This window comes from Rhinatrema bivittatum, chromosome 3, assembly GCF_901001135.1.
Source record: "Rhinatrema bivittatum chromosome 3, aRhiBiv1.1, whole genome shotgun sequence".
Lineage (NCBI taxonomy): Eukaryota > Metazoa > Chordata > Amphibia > Gymnophiona > Rhinatrematidae > Rhinatrema > Rhinatrema bivittatum.
The window spans coordinates 257,071,380-257,093,540 of record NC_042617.1 but is presented as its reverse complement, the minus strand read 5'-3'; the positions used below and the strand labels follow the sequence as shown (position 1 = coordinate 257,093,540).

The following is a 22,161-nucleotide window of genomic DNA, read 5'->3' as shown; positions in this document are numbered from 1 at the left end:
CCTCAGTAGTCTCTCTCCCAATTCCTGCTCGTCTCCAGCAGTCTCTCTCTGAAGTCTCAACCCCTCTCCCTTTTTCCTTAGAATAGGAGTAACCAATGCCAGTCCTCAAGAGCCACAAACAGGCCAAGTTTTCAGGATACTCAGTCTTTATAGACTGACTCAGTTGTGTGCCACAGGCCCGTGCAGATGCACAGTGGGTTGTGCAGGCTCTTCAAGGACCCCCCTCCCCAGCAAAATGCAGCATAGTGAATACTATAATGGGCTCTAGAACATTTATACCTTCCTATTGAGAAAAAACAACAAGCCAGGCTGCTATAGATCCCTACACAGACCCTGCATGCTAGTCTATGGGGGGATTTTCCCCCATAAGTTCTGACAAAATGTGCCTTGCTCTTTGGTTGGTGGCTTGAAGAGCATGCAGATAGCATATGAATGTGGTTGAAAAGTCCCCTGCCATTAGGGAGTACACAGAAATGCATATTTATGACCAGGTTTACAACTCTAAACAATGGTATGATTGCATTGGGACTCCAGGAAAGCAGTGGGTTAATTTGCACAGAGCAGCAGTTATAGCCCTAAACAGCAATTATACAACCACATCAGGCCTCCAAGAGGGCTGAGGTGATCTGCATGGAGGGACTGTGGTTATAAGAAATTCAATGAGAATAGGAAGGCTGGATTTTTTTCTTTTTTGCAACCACCTCACCAATCTTGCTAACTGTAGGGATTATTACAGAATTTGTTAGGACACAGAAGAGGACCTGGGCGTTGGCTTAAGTACTGGTCTTGTAAGAAGACAGTTGAAGATGGCGAGGCCTGAAATGTCCTACTAGAAGAGGTGGTGTCCCAAGCATTCCCATCACTAACAGATTTTGGGTATACTTGAGTCAGATACTGAAGTCTGAGGTGGGAAGAGGGTTGAGAATTTGGGTAGAAGATATGGGTGGGGTGGGAGGAGCAGAGAGGGAGTTGGTGTTGGGTTGCATATGAGACTTTGCCCAGTTGATGCTCATCCATTTTAGGTAGAGGCACTTACAAAACAGGATGAGTCATTTTGTTGTTTATCTGCTGTCAATTGCTATGTTTGAGGTAAGTTTGCCTAGTGGTTAGAGCAGTCGGCTATGAACCAGGGAAACCAGGGTTCAAATCCCACTGCCGCTCCTTATGACCTTGGGCAAGTCATTTTACTCTCCATTGTCTCAGGTGCAAAAACTTATATTGTAAGCCTTCTGGGGATAGGGAGATACTTACAGTATCTGAACATAATCCGCTTTGAAGTGTTGAAAAATACATACAACAAACCTTTTCCGTTGCAAAAAAATCAGCAGAACCAGGGGTGACGATTTAAAACTCCAGGGAGGAAGACTCAGAACCAATGTCAGGAAGTATTTCTTAAGGAGAGGGTGGTGGATGCCTGGAACGCCCTTCTGGAGAAAGTGGTGAAGACCAAAACTGTGAAGGATTTCAAAGGGGCGTGGGATAAACACTGTGGATCCATAAGTCTAGAGGATGTGAATGAAGAGAAGAGGCAAGGGGGTGGCTTGCTTACGGGAATGACTGCTACTACCTGGAGATTAATATCCTTATTCAATAAACATACACACAGTTAATGCGACTCCAACATTGCTCTATGCTTCAATGGCAAGAGGAAATGTGGAAAAAAGGATTTGCATCCACAAAAAAGCAGGGGAGTAGCTTGCTTGTTACGGCGGTTACTACCCCAAACCAAATAAGCCTGATACTTCACTTTCAATGCACATCCAGCATGGCTCTCTGCTTCAACAGGGAGAATGAAGAAAAGATGATTTATATTCAGCATCAACCAACAAGGAATGAATTACATAGTCTGGGTAAACAAATAAGAATGGGTGTAGCTTGCTTGTTACGGCGGTTACTACCCCAAATCAATTAAGCCTGATACTTCACTTAGATGCAGCTCCAGCACTGCTGTCTGCATCGATGGTGGGGGTGAAAGGGAATTGGAACCAAAAAGTTACCAATAAGGGCCCTGACCTCAGCGGTCAGAGTAACAGATAAGTATGAAAACAAATAGGTGTGAAAGCTTGCTTAGCAGACTGGCTGGGCCATTTGGTCTTCTTCTGCTGTCACTTCTATGTTACAAATAAAAGTTTACAATTTCATGAAATTTGTGACCACCTCAAGCACAGGTTACTTTGGTTTCACTGAATCAGGCATAGGAAGGAAAGCATGTACCTGTAACTGGATTTACTTCAAATAAGCCTTGATAACAATCTGCCACAAACAAGGTACCATTTGGCCCAACTCTTATGCCAAGAGGTCTTCCGCAGGTGGGCTCAAATTCTCTGGTTCCTGTTGAGAGAGTATGCAACAGATTTATTAGACATACATGAGACTTTCAGGTCTTTAAGAAACAGGTAAAGCTGCAGATCAGACTGTCTGCGCCATAGTGCAGCAGGCAGGGGAAAAGGGCAGACTAGATGGACATGAAGGTTTTGATCCACCATCAATTTCTATATTTAAGTAACTATTTTATCAAAAAAATGAAAACTTCCCATTGGTAATCAGGCAAAGATGAAGGGTCATCTAAGTTTCAGAAAATACTCATTTCTATTGATATATTTGTATAAAAAACAGAACTAGGCAGAGATCTAAACTTTTGCACTTACTTGCTGAATGCTAGAAAGTACATGTATACACTTTACATTGTTATGCCAGGGAAAAGCCTTCTCTTATGGAATTCAAGAAGGCATGGGATAAAGTTACAGTGGATCCCTAGTGACCAGAGAATAAATGGGGTAACTTTTATTGTAACATTTCTGCATTTCTATAATCTGCAAACAGTGGCAGTTACAACCCTTAACAACTTGCTTGGCAGACTGAATGGACCTTTTGAATCTTTATCTGCCACCATTTACCCTGCTTCAAAATTATACAACTGCTATTAGTGTGGATTAGAGCACTGCTAAACATTTAGCTACAGACTTCAAACAGAAAAAGCCCTTAACCATTTCCCTCACAGAAAAATTCAAAAAATTACCGTATATACACACAGTATTTCAGATCAATATGCATTTCCTCATTGTCAGGCCGATACTGAAGGATGCAGAACAAAGAGTGCGGTAGTGCCGGGCGCACCCTCGTTTGCTGCACGCACAGTCCGGATCACATACCGCTCGATACAGTATTTAAATGGCATGCAAATGCAAGCCGCGTCCAAAGCGCCTCCATGAAGCGCAATCCATTTTACTGTATAGAGCGCTATACAGTATCCTGGGTGCGCTGGTACCTGTCGTTTCAAATGACATTTGAAATGACAGGTACCAGGAAGTGGATACAGGAGAAGGGCTGGTGCAGTTTGTTTTGTTGTCCTGTGCGAATGATTGCTTCACTGCCTGACCCCCTCACCCCCCCGGGACAAGACCTTTAGAAGAGCCAGATTGGGCAAACTTTCCCCCAGCCCACCTGCCCTGGCCGCGTCCATGGGTGCCGGTCTCCCGTGCGGGCAGGCACGCTGGCAGCTCCGGAGCAGCCTCAGTCCTCTCTCCCCTCCTCCCGAGTGGCTTCAGCAGCAGCCCGGGGCAGATCAGGCGCTCCCCATGCAAGGCGCGGCTTCCAGCAGCCCTCGCCGGCGAAGGTGCATGAACACCCGCCTGTATGTGCATGAGCGCACGCTGTGACCTCGGACGTCCAGCCGGGCGCTCAGGTCACGGCGTGTGTTCATGCACCTTCGCCGGCGAGGGCTGCTGGAAGCCGCGCCTCGCATGGGGAGCGCCCGATCCGCCCCGGGATGCTGCCGAAGCCGCTCGGGAGGAGGGGAGAGAGGACTGGGGCTGCTCCGGAGCTCCCAGCGCACCCGCCCACACGGGAGACCGGCACCCATGGACGCAGCCAGGGCAGGTGAGCAGGGGCTGGGGGGAAGTTTGCTCGATCCTGGCTCCTTTAAAGGTCTTGTCCCCGGGGGGGGGGGGGGGGGGGGGGTGAGGGGGTCAGGCAGTGAAGCAATCATTTGCATGCGCTCATGCACCTTCGCCAGCGGGGGCTGCTGAAGCCTCACAGGAAAGTTTGCCCGTGAAATTTTGTCTCTCTCTGCTGGGGCTTGCCTGACGCTCCACACTAACGCAGGGGTAAGGGTAGGCGGTAAATTAGCAGGTTAAACACGGCAAAACTGCAGGTTAAAAAGGCGATAATCGGGGCACACGTTACTGGATCGGAGGGAATAGCTAATCCGATCGTTACATATATACATGCCGCGGGCGGAAAGGGTTACCCGTTGATTTCAAGAAGCGGTAAGGATGGGTTAAAAGGGATAGTGAATCGCGGGTTGGACTTATGCGGCCAAATTGTGGGTACAAAGCGGGTTAGAAGCAAGGTAACCGCGGCCGCGCTTTACTGTATCGGCCTGTGTGTTTGGCCATCAAGCAAATGCCTCTATTCTTCATATATTTATTCATAATTGTATAATCATCAAGTAGTAGACAATTCTAGTGGCCATATTACTTCTGGGGGGAAAAATGTATTCTTGCAGGTTGTGATACCTTTTATTAGATCAACAACGTGACCCAATATAAAGGACCTTGACTTGATAAGGTTAAGGCAATTTTCAACATGGTAACTTCCACGCCCATGGCTTGCCTTCTTAAATTGAACTAGATCAGTCCACTCTTGAAAAAAAAAAAGATATTGTATATCTGGATGGATGGACAGATTGAACCACTGTGTGTGTGTTTTTCTGCTGTGAGTTGAACAGTACTAATTATCCAAAGAGGATGCTGTACGCAAGTTTTCAAGACAGACATTGTTTGTCCTTCCCCCCACATGGTAGCAGTTTCTCTGAACAAAGGTCATGAAGGATGCCTCTAAATGATGCTCCGATACATTCAGCAAGCATTTTGTTGAACTATGGCTAAAATATCGAGGAGAGGACAAACCAACAAGGCAGATACTTCTGAGATTGAGGCATTCAACTGCCCATACAATGCTTGGAAGAATAATCAGCAACAACAGTAGGATCTGTGACAGACGCTACATGCCAAGCACCAGACATAGCTGACCAGCAGGACAGCAACAAGAGTTACAGGGGGATGAAAGGCAATCCCTGAATGGGATCACTAGCCCAAACTCCCGAGCAGGGAGATACGTTAGTCCTGAAGCTCACCCACACTGCACTCTGTCAAGGGCAGGGCTATCCATCCTATGTACAGGATAGTTCAGGTGAGCAGGAAGGCACTTTGGGCAACCTAGTGACGTGAGAAAAGCAAAAGGCAGTACTGGCCAGAGTTTGACAAAAATATAGGGAAAAAGTGGTGTATCTTTCCCTGCAGGTATACATTAGGATATACCACAAACACCTTAGCTTTTCTACCCCTTCCCCCTGAAAGTCCAATTGGCAGTCAGACGGAGTGAAGAACACAAGGAGGCAGACCGCTGGCTTGCCAGGGTATGCATAAAATCGCTAGATTGTATATCTCAATCCCAATCCAGTAGGGAGTTATCCATCGAAATAGAGCCACCAGCCTGCTTGGAACAGCTGAAACAGAGCGAAGTCCACAAGGAAGAAATCCAGAAACACTTCACTAAGAAACAGAAGCCAGGGTGCCACAAGTGCCAACCCCTGTCAAACAGGATTTCTTCACCAGCCTGGAACCCTAAGGGTATCAGGGCAGGGCAAGGACGATTTTGGAACAGATTGCTCCGAGCCTGGCTTAGGTATTAATACTTCAGCTTTGATAGTATATTCTTCCAAGGCAGCACACAGCTAGTAAATGGAACCACCACCAACAGGTTATCCCTAAAATGGGGAAGTATAGCTTTGAAGCCACTGCAACAAAAAAGCAGCATCTCTGTTGCAGGGTTCCTCGTCTCCCTACTCCCTCAGCCATGGATATAGCAATAGGTTGAAAAGCATCCTCGCCAACTAGATGGATTAGAAACTTCCTCACTGACAGGCCGATTCAGTAAAGTCTGCTGGAGAGCGGATAACGCCCACTCGCCTGTGCGCGCGATTCTCTATTTAAATGAGGCCCGGTGGTAGAAACAGGCAAAAGGAGTCGCTAGGGACACTAGCGCGTCCCTAGCGCCTCCTTTTAACCCGGAGCGGCAGCTGTCAGCGGGTTTGACAGCAGACGCTCAATTTTGCCGGTGTCGGTTCTCGAGCCTGCTGACAGCCACGGGCTCGGAAACCAGCAAAATTGAGCATCCGGTTTTCGACCCAACAGCCGCCAGCCCATTTTACATTTTTTTTTTACCCTTCGGGACCTCCGACTTAATATCATGGCTTTTCCGTGCACTTTCCTGGTGCCGGCAGAAACTAGCGCCTACCTTTGGGTAGGCGCTAATTTCTTAAAGTAAAATGTGCGGCGTTTTCCGCCCCTTACTGAATAATGGGTAAGGGAAAACGCGCGTCCAAGGACAGGTTAACAGTCGGAGCGCACTGTACTATATCGGCCTGTGAGGTAGGGCTCCAAAGGCAAGAATGACTGGCAATAGTAGTCCTTGTCAAAAAAACCTATTGAGTTCAGCAGGTATCAAAGGTGAGACCTGGCAAGAGTAACCTCTAATCTTCATCAGGGAGCTACTCTGGAAAGGCTCCCTCATGAAATAGACTTGCTGTGCCTTAGGGCGACCTAAACAGAACGCTATCGCTCGACTAGCTCTCGACGCATGTCCAACAAATGAAGCTTTATTGCATGGGAGAATCAGATGCCCGGTGCGGAAAGCTCGGTAACTCCACCGTCTGGCTAAGATGAAAAGCTGACATGAGGAATCGAGAGCAATTGCCAGTCAGAAGTAGTGATATGCCTTCTCCAGGAATTGGAGAACGAGGGGCACCTCTTGCAGGGGTGGACAGCCAGGTGTTCAGGGGGGAACCCATAAGAGTTGCCCTGGAACTCAAGAGTCCCCCCTTCCTGAAAGGACAGGAAAGCAATAGGAATAGGGGCCTCCCGATCCTGAAAAACCTATCAACTCTCCAGTGGAGAGCTGAGACACAATCACTTATTGCTGATGTTCACAAGTGACCAATCTGCCACTGGCAGCCACCCTCGGATGGGGAAGGCCACCATGGTAATCAATGAAGGGGCCCAAGCAAAAATGGTCAGATGATCGCCACAGCCTTGCTTCGGCCCTGACCTACAAGGAGATGCACCGATTCAAAGAATCGAAGCTCCTGTTCAGCTATAAACTTGCCAGGGATGGAGCCCCTGGGGCTTCCCCACAAAGGGGATTTGTGACACAGAAGAGATAGAAAGAACATTCCTCTTCTGAAAAAGGAGAAGACTTCCGAAACTACCCTCCTTAGGGTTTGACCAGGAACGCAGTCAAAGCTCAGTCCTGTGGCTGCAGCACACAACCTGTTGTGCCCGCCACGAGGGAAACACACACACCCATACAGTAGAGGGCAACTGGAGAAGAGAGCTCTCTGCTGTAAAAGCATGCTGATCAGTACTCATACAGTGGCATCCCATCCTATGGATGGCAGCACACTTATGACCCCACTCGCCGTGCTTGTGGGTAGAATCCCATGGCAAAGCAAGGATCGAGCGCTAGAGTCCGTGGCTGTGTGCTGTCAAAAGGCAAATCACAGAGTGTGATGACACCTTCCTCGCCAGTGATCCCTGCACTTTGTAGTGCAGAAAGGACGAGGAGGTTGAGACCTTGACGCAACGATGGCAGAGCCCTGGCATGGCTGAGAACTGCACAGTCAGGGAGGGTGCTGCCTGCCATCATCCAAGGCACTTGGAGTAGATGTGCTGTCGTACCCAACAACGCATGCAGTGCTCCACTGTCACCGTAACTCCCCGTGGCGTGCATAGGAACAGTGTGACAACAGTGTCCCCAATACCACTGGGGCTCTGGGTATGATATGGTGATGGGTGGTGTTCTATGGCGTTGCCTCCCTCCAGTACCTGATAACACTCCAAGAGGCTGGACACAGCCCTTGAAACTTCGAAGGAAAGGCTCATCGCCATTTCACTCATGGAACGACAGCAACGTCCATGGTGATTGACAGAGCCCATGGTGCTCTGTGGTTGTTCATGCGGCAACTGACAGAGACCAATGGTGCCCACAGTGGTGATGGCACCCCTAGGGCCTATATTGCTTTCGTACTCACCAACAATGGATCACACCCAGGACACCAGATACTGCACCCAGGGCTTCAGAGTCAACAGCCCAGCGGCACCGATAGAGTCTCCATTGTCTGACGGCATCAATGGACTGGTGGTACCAAGGATGCTAGGAATTGCCTGCAGGCAGATGCTCTGCAGCCCTAATACAGCTCGGACATGCCTCATAAGTGCCCAGAGGTACCGATGACTGCCAGAGTCATCGACTGTTCCCCTCGGCTCACCTATCCGTCAGAGGACATTGATGCTGCAAGCTTGATGATGTCCCTCACCAGAGGCTATGGCTGATGAAAGCCTTGCTAGGGCTCATTAACACCAATAGTGCACAAATCCAGGCGGGGTCTCCGATGCCTCCCAATCTCAGTGGCTCAGGGCCCTTGATATCATCAGTATCCATGGTGCTTGATAGCCATAGGCCAGTAATGGGACAGCAAAATGCCCCTCAGTGCTCCGTCGGGACACCACCAAGGCGCTTCGAGGGCACCAGTCCAGTACTCCTGTATGCCTCGGCATACCAGGGTGCCTTGAGTAAAGGACAACCCTGGCACTCGATCCATTCAAGGCTGAAGTCCCTGCTGCTCAAGGGTTTCAGTGGCTCTCGAGGGCTCCCAAGAGCCCTGGCGGTAGACGGCCTAGGGGTCGCCAAGGGCCTGATGGCCTCCATGACAGCACCATATCTAGATAGCATCGTTGAAGCTCTGCACAGCGATGGCATGAGGGGCGGCCATGTGCTCCTCAACGGCAACGAGGGTGGCTACTCTTGCACCTCGATGGCATCAAGGGCATTGATGGCACCCATGGCATGGAACCAAGGCATCCATAGCATGGATGGGACCAAGAAATCCATGGAATGGACTACTCCACCATGTCTAAGCCCAAGGCGCTCGATGACTCCGGTGCCTTGACTCCACAAGTGTCTACAGCACAGAAGGCCCTTAAAGCATCGAAAGTGGTCATGCACCCTGATGGCATTGAGGGAGCCCCTGATGGCACAAGGGTGACCATGCTGCTCAATGGCAGTCCTGGTCCCTGACATGGTCCTGACATAGGAAAATTTGTTTTTACCTATTAATTTTTATTCCTGTAGTACCATAGATCAGAGCAGAAGAATGTGCGGCAATCAATTAAACTGGACAATAGCACTATAAATGAAGCATAAACAATTTAATGAGTGCACACACCAATAGTTCACAAAATTTGAATACTAAGCGTAAATACGTAGTTATACAAAGCCCCGACACGGCTGTGTTTCGCGTCAGGCTGCGTCAGGGGGATGAATTCCAAAAGTTCTTCAAAGAAATAAGGGTGAAGCTCTGTTTGCAACGAGGATTGCTAAATGTCAGATACTTCATATATAGAGTCCCAAATTGTTTTATCAGTGACAAGCGTCTGAAAAGTAAATTGAGTCCACCGGGGACATCGCGACAGGTTGTGGAAACTTCAAAGAATGGACCCGAAGGTCTCAAACACATAATTCTACGAGGTAAAAGTGTGGGTTGGAGACCAGCTTCTCACACTGTGCTTGTGCCCGACATGATAGAAAGCAAGTTTACTTAAGGAGGTTGTCAATAGTGTAATCGCGATGTCCCAGGAGCTTTGTATAACTACGTATTTACGCTTAGTATTCAAATTTTGTGCACTATTGGTGTGTGCACTCATTAAATTGTTTATGCTTCATTTATAGTGCTATTGTCCAGTTTAATTGATTGCCGCACATTCTTCTGCTGTGATTTACCTAAATGTGTGTGCCTTTAACTCCGCCCTTTATGTATGCTTGTACCATAGATCAGACCAGACTCCTGGGTTTTGCCTCCCCTCCAGCAGATGGAGGCAAAGAAAGTTTTACTTACACTGCCACTTAAGCCGAGGTGCCATCTGCAGTCCCTCAGTATTTCTCTGTCTCCAGCAAATGGCCGCTGTAATACCGTTCGCTGAGCCTAGCACACAGGTTAATGAGTGCTTGGATGCGCATTTTGGGCATATGTCTATAACCCCCAATGCAATATTGGGGGATCAGTGTGTCCAAAATGCGCATCCAAACTCGGGGACAGCTAATAGCGCTCATCATAAGTAAATTCCATCAAGATGAAGCTAATACCTATAACTTTGAGATGCAAAAAAAATCCCAGTGTGCCCTTCAACTTTTACATCTGCCCAGAGCAGGTGTAAAGTATTCTCACACATCAAGGGCCCAACTTAAAAACAAAACAAAAAAAAACAACCTGCTTTTCTGTGGTTCTTCCTACTTAGTATCATGGTGATATTAAGTAAGAACCAAAGAAAGCAGCAACATGCAAAAAAAAAAAAAAAAAAAAAAAAAAAAAATTCTTGACATAAAAAAAACCAATTTCAGGGCGCACAATATACATGCTCAGGGCTGTGTATATTGTGCATGCGTATTGTGCCAGTAAATCAGCTGCTGCAGGATAAAATGGATGCTCATAAACTGAGTGTCCATTTTGGTATCCTGCAGACACAGGGTACTTAATATAATAATTTATTTCCTGCTTCGTTTACTGCCAATGGATCCATTCAGTGTCACATGACAGTGAAAGGACCAATCCCCTTTCAGAAGGCTGTACTGAAAGGGGATTGGTCCTTTTCACCGACACTTGCCAGTGAAAAGGACCAATCAGAAAAGCCCTGCGGGGGTGGGGGGGGGGATGTTCTCTCCAGGCTGTTGTGGACATAAAGTCACTTCTGGGCACCCAATACATAGCACTAGGGACGCACAAAGCAAATGTTGCTTACCTGTAACAGGTGTTCTCACAGGACAGCAGGATGTTAGTCCTCACATATGGGTGACATCACAAGATGGAGCCCAATCACGGAACACTTTTGTCAAAGTTTCTAAAACTTTGACTGGCCCCTACTGGGCATGCTCAGCATGGCACTAACCCTGCAGCCAGCAGGAGTCCCCTTCAGTCTTGTTTAAAAAGCTACAGGAAGTGCCGAAAAATAAAATAAGAAACGTAACTAACCCAACACCGTGGGGCAGCGGGCGGGTTTCGTGAGGACTAACATCTTGCTGTCCTGTGAGACAGCAACATTTGCTCTCTCATAGGACGGTAGTCCTCACATATGGGTGAGTACTGAGCTGAGGATGTCCGAGAATGCACCAAATGTACCCAAGACATGCAACAGGCACAACAACTGGGGTGGAATTTGGCCGAGGGCATCCTGAACCCTAACAGGCAGGCGGGTGTTGGTACGTCAAGTTGTGAATAGGTTACGCAGGACAGATTAGCCGAAGATGGAATCTTATCTTCTGGCTTTGTCCAAGCAATAATGGGCTGTAAAGGTATGGAGAGAACTCCAGGTAGCAGCCCTGCAAATGGCAAGAAGCGGCACCGATCTTAGGTGTGCTACTGAAGTAGCCATGGCCCTCACAGAGTGTGCTTTAACACGGTCTTGAAGTGGAATGCCTGCTTGCTGATTGCAAAAGGATATGCAGTCCGCTAACCAGGAGGAGAGAGTCTGCTTACCCACAGGCTGCCCTAATTTGGTGGAATGGAAAGAGACAAACAATTGAGTGCTTTTCCTGTGGGCAGCTGTATGGTCCAGGGTGGAACCAGACTGCTGGCGCTAACCTTTAAAAAGGAGATAGAGCAGCTTTTAAACTAGAACAAAGGGGAAAGCAGACAGTCACTCAGCAGCGCATGGTTCGGAGAGAGGTATCATTAAAGGATACTAATGATGCATTAGAATTAGGGCATCCCGACAGTGAGGTTCCAATAATTAGAAAAGTAGTCCAAGTGCCTGTAACTGAAAACTCACCTGAGCTAAAAAATTCTAACTTATCCCTATCAATTAAAAAGCAGAATAAAAATACAAACAAAAAACAAACTTTGAAATGTTTGTATGCTAATGCCAGAAGTCTAAGCAGTAAGATGGGAGAATTAGAATGTATAGCAGTAAATGATGACATAGACTTAATTGGCATCTCAGAGACATGGTGGAAAGAGGATAACCAATGGGACAGTGCTATACCGGGGTACAAATTATATCGCAATGACAGAGAGGAGCAGTCGGGAGGAGGTGTGGCGCTTTATGTCCGGGATGGCATAGAGTCCAACAGGATAAACATCCTGCATGAGACTAAATACAAAATTGAATCTTTATGGGTAGAAATCCCTTGTGTGTCAGGGAAGACTACAGTGATAGGGGTATACTACCGTCCACCTGGTCAAGATGGTGAGATGGACAGTGAAATGCTAAGAGAAATTAGGGAAGCTAACCAAATTGGTAGTGCAGTAATATTGGGAGGCTTCAATTACCCTCAATATAGACTGGGTAAATGTATCATTGGGTCACGCTAGAGAGATAACATTCCTGGATGGAATAAATGATAGCTTTATGGAGCAATTGGTTCAGGAACCGACGAGAGAGGGAGCAATTTTAGATCTAATTCTCAGTGGAGCACAGGACTTGGTGAGAGAAGTAACGGTGGTGGGGCCGCTTGGCAATAGTGATCATAATATGATCAAATTTGATTTAATGACTGGAAAAGAAACAGTGTGCAAATCCAAGGCTCTCGTGCTAAACTTTCAAAAGGGAAACTTTGATAAAATGAGAAAAATTGTTAGAAAAAAACTGAAAGGAACAGCTACAAAAGTAAAAAATGTCCAAGAGGCGTGGTCATTGTTAAAAAATACCATTCTAGAAGCACAGTCCAAATGTATTCCACACATTAAGAAAGGTGGAAAGAAGGCAAAACGATTACCGGCATGGTTAAAAGGGGAGGTGAAAGAAGCTATTGTAGCCAAAAGATCTTCATTCAAAAATTGGAAGAAGGATCCAACAGAAGAAAATAGGATAAAGCATAAACATTGGCAAGTTAAATGTAAGACATTGTTAAGACAGGCTAGGAGAGAATTTAAAAAGAAGTTGGCTGTAGAGGCAAAAACTCACAGTAAAAACTTTTTTAAATATATCCGAAGCAGAAAGCCTGTGAGGGAGTCAGTTGGACCGTTAGATGATCGAGGGGTTAAAGGGGCACTTAGAGAAGATAAGGACATCGCAGAAAGATTAAATTATTTCTTTGCTTCGGTGTTTACTGAAGAGGATGTTGGGGAGGTACCCGTAATGGATAAGGTTTTCATGGGTAATGATTCAGATGGACTGAATCAAATCTCGGTGAACCTAGAAGATGTGGTAGGCCTGATTGACAAACTGAAGAGTAGTAAATCACCTGGACCGGATGGTACATACCCCAGAGTTCTGAAGGAACTAAAAAATGAAATTTCAGACCTATTAGTAAAAATTTGTAACTTATCATTAAAATCATCCATTGTACCTGAAGACTGGAGGATAGCAATGTAACCCCCAATATTTAAAAAGGGCTCCAGGGGTGATCCGGGAAACTACAGACCGGTTAGCCTGACTTCAGTGCCAGGAAAAATAGTGGAAAGTGTTCTAAACATCAAAATCACAGAACATATAGAAAGACATGGTTTAATGGAACAAAGTCAGCATGGCTTTACCCAGGGCAAGTCTTGCCTCACAAATCTGCTTCACTTTTTTGAAGGAGTTAATAAACATGTGGATAAAGGTGAACCGGTAGATATAGTATACTTGGATTTTCAGAAGGCGTTTGACAAAAGTTCCTCATGAGAGGCTTCTAGGAAAAGTAAAAAGTCATGGGATAGGTGGCGATGTCCTTTCGTGGATTGCAAACTGGCTAAAAGACAGGAAACAGAGAGTAGGATTGAATGGGCAATTTTCTCAGTGGAAGGGAGTGGACAGTAGAGTGCCTCAGGGATCTGTATTGGGACCCTTACTGTTCAATATATTTATAAATGATCTGGAAAGAAATTCGACGAGTGAGATAATCAAATTTGCAGATGACACAAAATTGTTCAGAGTAGTTAAATCACAGATTGTGATAATTTGCAGGAAGACCTTGTGAGACTGGAAAATTGGGCATCCAAATGGCAGATGAAATTTAATGTGGATAAGTGCAAGGTGATGCATATAGGGAAAAATAACCCATGCTATAATTACACAATGTTGGGTTCCATATTAGGTGCTACAACCCAAGAAAGAGATCTAGGTGTCATAGTGGATAACACACTGAAATCGTCGGTGCAGTGTGCTGCGGCAGTCAAAAAAGCAAACAGAATGTTGGGAATTATAGAAAAGGAATGGTGAATAAAACGGAAAATGTCATAATGCCTCTGTATCGCTCCATGGTGAGACCGCACCTTGAATACTGTGTACAATTCTGGTCGCCGCATCTCAAAAAAGATATAATTGCGATGGAGAAGGTACAGAGAAGGGCTACCAAAATGATAAGGGGAATGGAACAACTCCCCTATGAGGAAAGACTAAAGAGGTTAGGACTTTTCAGCTTGGAGAAGAGATGACTGAGGGGGGATATGATAGAGGTGTTTAAAATCATGAGAGGTCTAGAACGGGTAGATGTGAATCGGTTATTTACTCTTTCGGATAGTAGAAAGACTAGGGGGCACTCCATGAAGTTAGCATGGGGCACATTTAAAACTAATCGGAGAAAGTTCTTTTTTACTCAACGCACAATTAAACTCTGGAATTTGTTGCCAGAGAATGTGGTTAGTGCAGTTAGTATATCTTAGTTAGTTAGTGCAGTTAGTATATGCAGTTAGTGCAGTTAGTATATCTGCAGAATCTAAAAACAGTAGAGCAATACTGGATGCCATGCAAGTATCTTTGTTCAAACAAATGGTATTGGAACCCACGAGAGAAGGAACTATTCTCGACTTAGTGCTCAATAATGGAGAAATCGTCTCTGATGTCAAGGTGGGCACCCACCTCAGCACCAGTGATCAAACGGTATGGTTTAATATCACTAAAAGAATAGGGAAAAGAACCACAAAGACCCGAGTTTTACAGTTCAAAAACACAGACTTTGAGGAAATGGGGAAGTACCTAGAGGAAGAACTAAATGGATGGGAAAATGAGAGAGATGTGGATCAACAGTGGACCAATCTAAAAGGAGCAATCGCCAAGGCAACTGCTCTATATGTTAGAAATGTAAAGAAAAGCAAAAGTAAAATGAAACCTATCTGGTTCTCAAAGGAGGTGGCTGACAAAATTAAAGCTAAAAGAACTGCATACAAGAAATACAAAAGATCCCAAAGGGAGGAGCACAAAGAAGAATATCTGATTCAACTGAGGGAGACTAAGAAATTAATCAAGTTGGCAAAAAGTCAAGCAGAAGAGAGGATTGCCAAGGAGATAAAATATGGTGACAAAACATTTTTCAGATACATCAGCGAAAAGAGAAAAGTCCAAAGTGGTATAGTGAAATTGAAAGGTGGAAATGACCAATGTGTGGAGGGAGACGAAGAAATGGCAGAAATATTAAACGAATACTTCAGCTCTGTGTTCACTAAAGAAGACCCTGGAGAAGGACCATCTCTACACAACAAGAAACTGGAGGGAAGCGGAACAGAGGAAAATCCATTTACAGTAGATAATGTATGGGAAGAGCTAAAGAATCTGAAAGTGGACAAAGCCATGGGGCCTGATGGGATTCATCCAAGGATACTGAGGGAGCTCAGAGATGTGCTGGCGGGACCGCTGTGCGACCTGTTCAATAGATCCCTAGAAACAGGAGTGGTGCCGAGTGATTGGAGAAGAGCGGTGGTGGTCCCTCTTCACAAGAGTGGGAACAGAGAGGAGGCTGGTAACTACAGACCAGTTAGCCTCACTTCAGTGGTGGGAAAAGTAATGGAGTCACTGTTGAAAGAGAGAATAGTGAACTATCTACAGTCCGGAGAATTGATGGACCAGAGGCAGCATGGATTCACCAGAGGAAGATCCTGTCAGACAAATCTGATTGACTTTTTTGACTGGGCAACCAAGGAATTGGATAGAGGAAGAGCACTCGATATCATATACTTGGATTTCAGCAAAGCTTTTGATACGGTTCCGCACAGGAGACTGGTGAATAAAACGAGAAGCTTGGGAGTGAGTGCCGAGGTGGTGACCTGGATTGCAAATTGGTTGACGGACAGAAGACAATGTGTGATGGTAAATGGAACCTTCTCTGAAGAGAGAGCGGTTTTAAGTGGTGTACCGCAAGGATCGGTGTTGGAACCGGTCCTGTTCAATATCTTTGTGAGCGACATTGCGGACGGGATAGAAGGTAAGGTTTGTCTTTTTGCGGATGACACTAAGATCTGCAACAGAGTGGACACACCGGAAGGAGTGGAGAGAATGAGACGGGATCTAAGGAAACTGGAAGAGTGGTCGAAGATATGGCAGCTGAGATTCAATGCCAAGAAGTGCAAAGTCATGCATATGGGGAGTGGAAATCCGAATGAACTGTATTCGATGGGGGGGGAAAGGCTGATGTGCACGGAGCAGGAGAGGGACCTTGGGGTGATGGTGTCTAATGATCTGAAGTCAGCGAAACAATGCGACAAGGCAATAGCTAAAGCCAGAAGAATGCTGGGCTGCATAGAGAGAGGAATATCGAGTAAGAAAAGGGAAGTGATTATTCCCTTGTACAGGTCCTTGGTGAGGCCTCACCTGGAGTACTGTGTTCAGTTCTGGAGACCGTACCTTCAAAAAGACAAATACAAGATGGAGGCGGTACAGAGAAGGGCTACCAGGAAGGTGGAGGATCTTCATCGGATGACGTACGAGGAGAGATTGAAGAATCTAAATATGTACACCCTGGAGGAAAGGAGGAGCAGAGGTGATATGATACAGACTTTCAGATACTTGAAAGGTGTTAATGATCAAAAGACAACGACAAACCTTTTCCGAAGGAAAAAAATCAGCAGAACCAGGGGTCACGATTTGAAGCTCCAGGGAGGAAGATTCAGAACCAATGTCGAAGTATTTCTTCACGGAGAGGGTGGTGGATGCCTGGAATGCCCTTCCGGAGGATGTGGTGAAGACCAGAACTGTGAAGGACTTCAAAGGGGCGTGGGATAAACACTGTGGATCCATAAAGTCAAGAGGCTGCCAATGAAGAGTGGGTGACTCGCCAGAATGATGGCTACTCCCTGGAGTCAATACCCTTATTAAATAAACATACACAGGCTTACTGTGACTCCAACATCGCTCTAAGCTTCAACAGCAAGAGGAAATGTGGAAAAAAGGATTCACACTCACAAAGAGGGGAGTAGCTGGCTTGTTACGGCGGTTACTACCCCAAACCAAATGTGCCTGATACTTCACTTTCGATGCACATCCAGCATGGCTCTCTGCTTCAACGGCATGGGAGAAGAAAAACAACCAATAAGGGCTAATAACATAGTCTGGGTAAAACAAATAAGCATGGGTGCAGCTTGCTTATTGCGGCGGCTACTACCCCTACTACCCCTAACGAATCAAGCTAGATATTTCACTTGGATGCAGCTCCATCACTGCTCTCTACATTAAAGGTGGGGGTGGAAGGGAAATAGAACCAAGAGCTAAGAGAAACAGATAAGTATGAGAGAAAATATGTGTGAAGCTTACTGGGCAGACTAGATGGGCCATTTGGTCTTCTTCTGCCGTCATTTCTATGTTTCTATGTATAGCTGTGTTTAAAAAAGGATTGGATAAGTTCTTGGAGGAGAAGTCCATTACCTGCTATTAAGTTCACTTAGAGAATAGCCACTGCCATTAGCAATGGTAACATGGAATAGACTTAGTGTTTGGGTAATTGCCAGGTTCTTATGGCCTGGATTGGCCACTGTTGGAAACAGGATGCTGGGCTTGATGGACCCTTGGTCTGACCCAGTATGGCATTTTCTTATGTTCTTGGTAGAACGCTAGAGCCCGTTTACAGTCAAGGGTCTGCAGAGCCTGCTCTCCTGGATTGGAATGGGGCCTGGGAAAAAAGGTAGGTAGTATAATGGATTGATTGAGATGAAACTCCGATACTACCTTAGGTAAGAACTTAGGGTGAGTGCGGAGTACTACCCGGTCTTGCAGAAGTTTAGTGTAAGGCTGATAGGTAACTAAAGTCTATAATTCACTAACTCTGCGAGCCGAAGTGATTGCCAAAAGGAAAATCACTTTCCATGTGAGATAGCGAAGTTCACAGGAATGGAGAGGCTCGAATGGTGGTTTCATGAGCCTTCCTAAAACCAAGTTGAGGTCCCAAGAAGGGGCCGGAGGATGCAGTAGAGGCTTGAGGTGAAGCAAACCTATCAGAAAACGTGTTACAAGGGGTTATACTGATATAGGAACATCCCCAACATCTTTATGGAAGGCGGCCACCGCACTAACATGCATGCTGATGGAGGAAGTTTTTAGACCAGACTCCAACAAGTGCCAGAGATAGTCCAGAAACTTCATGATTGGACAGGTAAAAGGGGGTCAAGGGATTGAGAAGAGCACCATGACTGAAACCTGTTCCATTTGTAAGAATAAGATTTTCTCGTGGAAGGCTTCCGTGAAGCAATCAGGACATGGGAAACTGATTCAGAAAGGTTAAGTGGCTGAAGGATTAACCTTTCAACATCCATGCCGTCAGGGACAAGGCTTGCAGATTGGGATGGTGCAGGCACCTGTTGTTTTGCATAATCAGAAGCGGGTCCTTCCCCAAAGGAATGGGCCTGCGAATGGAGAGATCCTGAAGTATTGGAAACCACACTTTTATTTATTTAAAAAATTTTCTATACCGTCATTAAGTTAAATACCATCACAACGGTTTACAGAAGGGCACGATAAAGAGAAATATGGATGGTATAGATTACAAATTACTCGTGTGCCATCATAGTATGGTAACAATGTAAAATAATAAACTAGGTGTGTAAATTAAACCTGATTGTTAGGAACAAATTAGGCAGTTTGATTTTAACATTAATATGCTTATGTAGGTTACTAAAAACTTCTAGCTTGGTGCATCCTTATCGCTCAACTATTTTTCTCCTTTTCTTTATAAAATGCTTGTTTAACAAGCCAGGTTTTCAGATTAGTTTTGAATAATTTCAGATTTGCCTGTAGTCTTATTTCGAGTGGCATGGTATTCCAGAGTACTTGGTGAGGCCAATGAGGTGCTATCAGGATCATGGGTTCCTTTGTCCTGATGTAACTTCACGAGAGTCTTTGAGAGAAGTGGAAGTGGAGGGAAGGCATATAAGAGACCTGGTCGCCCACAAGAGGGAGAACGCATCTCTTTGTTGTGAGTGTTGGCTGTGAGTGAGAGAGCAAAAGTTCTGTACTTTGCGGTTTTGACATGTTGCAAAGAGATCTATATGAGGGTAAACCCATTTTTGGAAGATCAAGTCCGCCACTATGGTGTTTAGAGATCACTCGTGCGGTTGAAAGGCGCGACTTAGCTTGTCTGCCAACACATTGTCCACACCTGGCAAGTAGGTGGACCTGAAGTACATCGAGTGGGGAAGGGCCTCCGCCCATATCTGCGCAGCTTCCTGACACAGAAGGTAGGAGCCCGTCCCTCCCTGTTTGTTGACGTACCACATGGCCACCTGGTTGTCCGTCTGAATCAGGATGACCTGACTGGACAGGCAATCCTGAAATACCCTGAGAGCATATCTGATTGCTCGCAGCTCCAGGAAATTGATTTGGTGTTTGGCTTCCTCTGGAGACCAAGTTCCTTGTGTCTGCAGATTGGCCACATGGGATCCCCAACAGAGATTGGAAGCATCGATGGTGAGAATTATTTGAAGATCTGGAGCCTGGAAGGGCAAGCCCTGGAGGAGATTGATCTGATTTTTCCACCAGGCGAGAGACTGACTGAGTGAGTCTGTGACGTGGACAATGGTTGACAGGGGCTGAATGCATTAGGTCCATTGTGACCTTAGTGTCCACTGCATGACTCATGGCTAGGCGGGCCATTGGTGTGACCTGAACTGAGGACGCCATGTATCCCAGTAGGATGAGAAAGCGGTGTGCAGTCGTGTAGCACTGAGACTGCAGCTGCTGTGCAAGAGAGACGAGAGTGAGAGCTCGTTGTCGAGGTAGAAAAGCTTTTGCCAGTAAGGTGTCCAAGTCTGCCCCTATGAATGATAAGGTTTGAGATGGGACTAAGTAGGATTTGTCGCAGTTGACGAGAAATCCCAGTGAAATCAGGGTGTGTAAGGTAAGATGCAGGGATGACAGAGCAGTTTGCTGAGTTGGAGCCCTGATCAACCAATCGTCTAGACAAGGGTAGACGTGAACACCTTGAGTCCTGAGGAAGGCTGCAACTACTACGAGACATTTCGTGAAGACGCGAAGCCGAATGGAAGCACTCAGTACTGATAGTGCTTGGGACCTACCAGAAATCTCAGGTATTTGCGATGAGATGGAGTTATCGTAATATGAGTGTATGTATCCTGGAAGTCTAGAGAGCAGAGCCAGTCTCCTTTTTGCAGAAGAGGAAGGAGGGAACCCAAGGTTACCATCTTGAACTTTTCTCGCTGGAGGTACTTGTTGAGGGCACGTAGGTCCAGGATTGGACGAACACCGCCTGATTTTTTGGGGATTAGAAAGTACCAGGAATAGAATCCTAGGCCTCGTTGGGAAGAGGGTACTGGTTCTATTGCTCTGGACTGGAGAAGGGGGGAGACTGCTGCTCTCTATGCAGGAGTCAAAAACCAGAAGCAGGGTCCAGTTGAGGAGCTGCTTGTGGCTTTTGTTTTCATGTCTGACGAGATTGGGCCTTATGGAAAGGTCTCATGGAACGCGTCCTAGACTGTAGTGGATAGGACTTCTTTGGATGGAAGAATGACTTTTTAGTATCCTTCCTGAATGGCTGTTTGGAGGCATAATCAGAAGGCATCAGAGAGAGCTGTCTCAGGGTCTTATGATGGTCCTTGAGTTCTGCCACCGTTCGTTGAATCTGTTCACCGAACAGATTGTCCCCCATACAGGACAGGTCTGACAATCTATCCTGTACTTCAGGGCGAAGGTCCAAAGACTTGAGCCAGGCCCATATTCTCGGCGAGATAGCAGCTGCAGATACCCTAGTAGCAGTGTCAAAGATATCATAAGATGATCTTATCTCATGCTTGCCCGCCTCAAACCCTTTGTTTACTAGGGTTTGAAGCTGTTCCTGGAATTGCTGTGGCAGGGACTCTGCAATGTCCTGTATCTGCTTGAATAAGACCCTGTTATACTGGGTCATATACAGCTGGTAAGAGGCAATCCGAGAGATGAGCACTGAGCCCTGGAAGACCAGACGTCCAATGGCATCTAGAAATTTTTGCTCCTTGCCTGGGGGAAATGAAGTATGAGGTTTTGCTCTCTTTGGGGCAGATTCCACAATGACAGAGTGGTGATCCAATTATGATTTTTGAAAACCTGGGGCTGTCTGTACCAAATAAGTGGTGTCAGCCTTCCTGTTGACTGGAGCAACAGAGCCAGGGTATTCCCAGTTCTTTATGAGGAGATCCAGAAGAACTTGATGAATGGGGATGGAGGTTATTTCCTTGGGAGCATCCAGGAATTGCAACAATTCCATCATTTGGTGCCTGTCATCGTGCTCGGTCTGTAATTGGAAGGGAACCAATTCAGATATCTCCTTCACAAAGTTTATGAAGGCAAGGTCCTCTGGAGGAGAACGCTTTCTGCTTGAAGGAGAAGGTTGTGAAGGCAAGTCATCGGTGTCTGGTGAAGAATCATCTGTCCAGGTATCGTAGGGATAGACATCTGCCCCTCTAGGAGCCCTAGGGGGACAGGACAGTGGAATCCCTGAAGGTCTTGGTCTAGGCTCCGAAGGAATCGAAGGAATAATTGGAGGCACCGATGAAGGCATCGAGGGCATCGATGAATGGATCGGTGGCGCCGGACATATCAGCATCGATGGACGTATCGGCATCGATGGCTGAGCCATCAGTAGACTCCAGATGGAGGGATGCGGAACGGTGTTTCTTCTCCTGATGACAAGGTAAGCAGAGGGGGCACCGGAGCCATCGGTGACCCGGGGTCCGTCAGTGGAAAAGCGGCGAAGAGTGCTTCCAACGCTGCTGGAATCGGGTCAGCAGTCTGTTCCATGATCGGTGTCGGAGGAACTTTGAGTCTATGCATCGCCTTGTCGATGGCCTCCTGAACCAGCCAGTACAGGTCTTCTCAGAGACCTGAAGCAAGCAGCCCCGGCTCCAGAACAGAAGGAGGCAGAGGCATAGCC

At 46.4% G+C, this 22,161-nt stretch overlaps 1 protein-coding gene across 1 annotated transcript in view; it reads right to left on the bottom strand.

Moving 5' to 3' along the window:
• APMAP (adipocyte plasma membrane associated protein) overlaps positions 1–22,161 on the bottom strand; it is a 134,685-nt gene that overhangs the window by 42,660 nt on the left and 69,864 nt on the right. Inside the window, exon 5 of the mRNA XM_029594506.1 lies at positions 2,215–2,331. Coding sequence (XP_029450366.1) covers positions 2,215–2,331 — 117 coding nt within the window. The remainder of the gene's footprint in view (positions 1–2,214; positions 2,332–22,161) is intronic.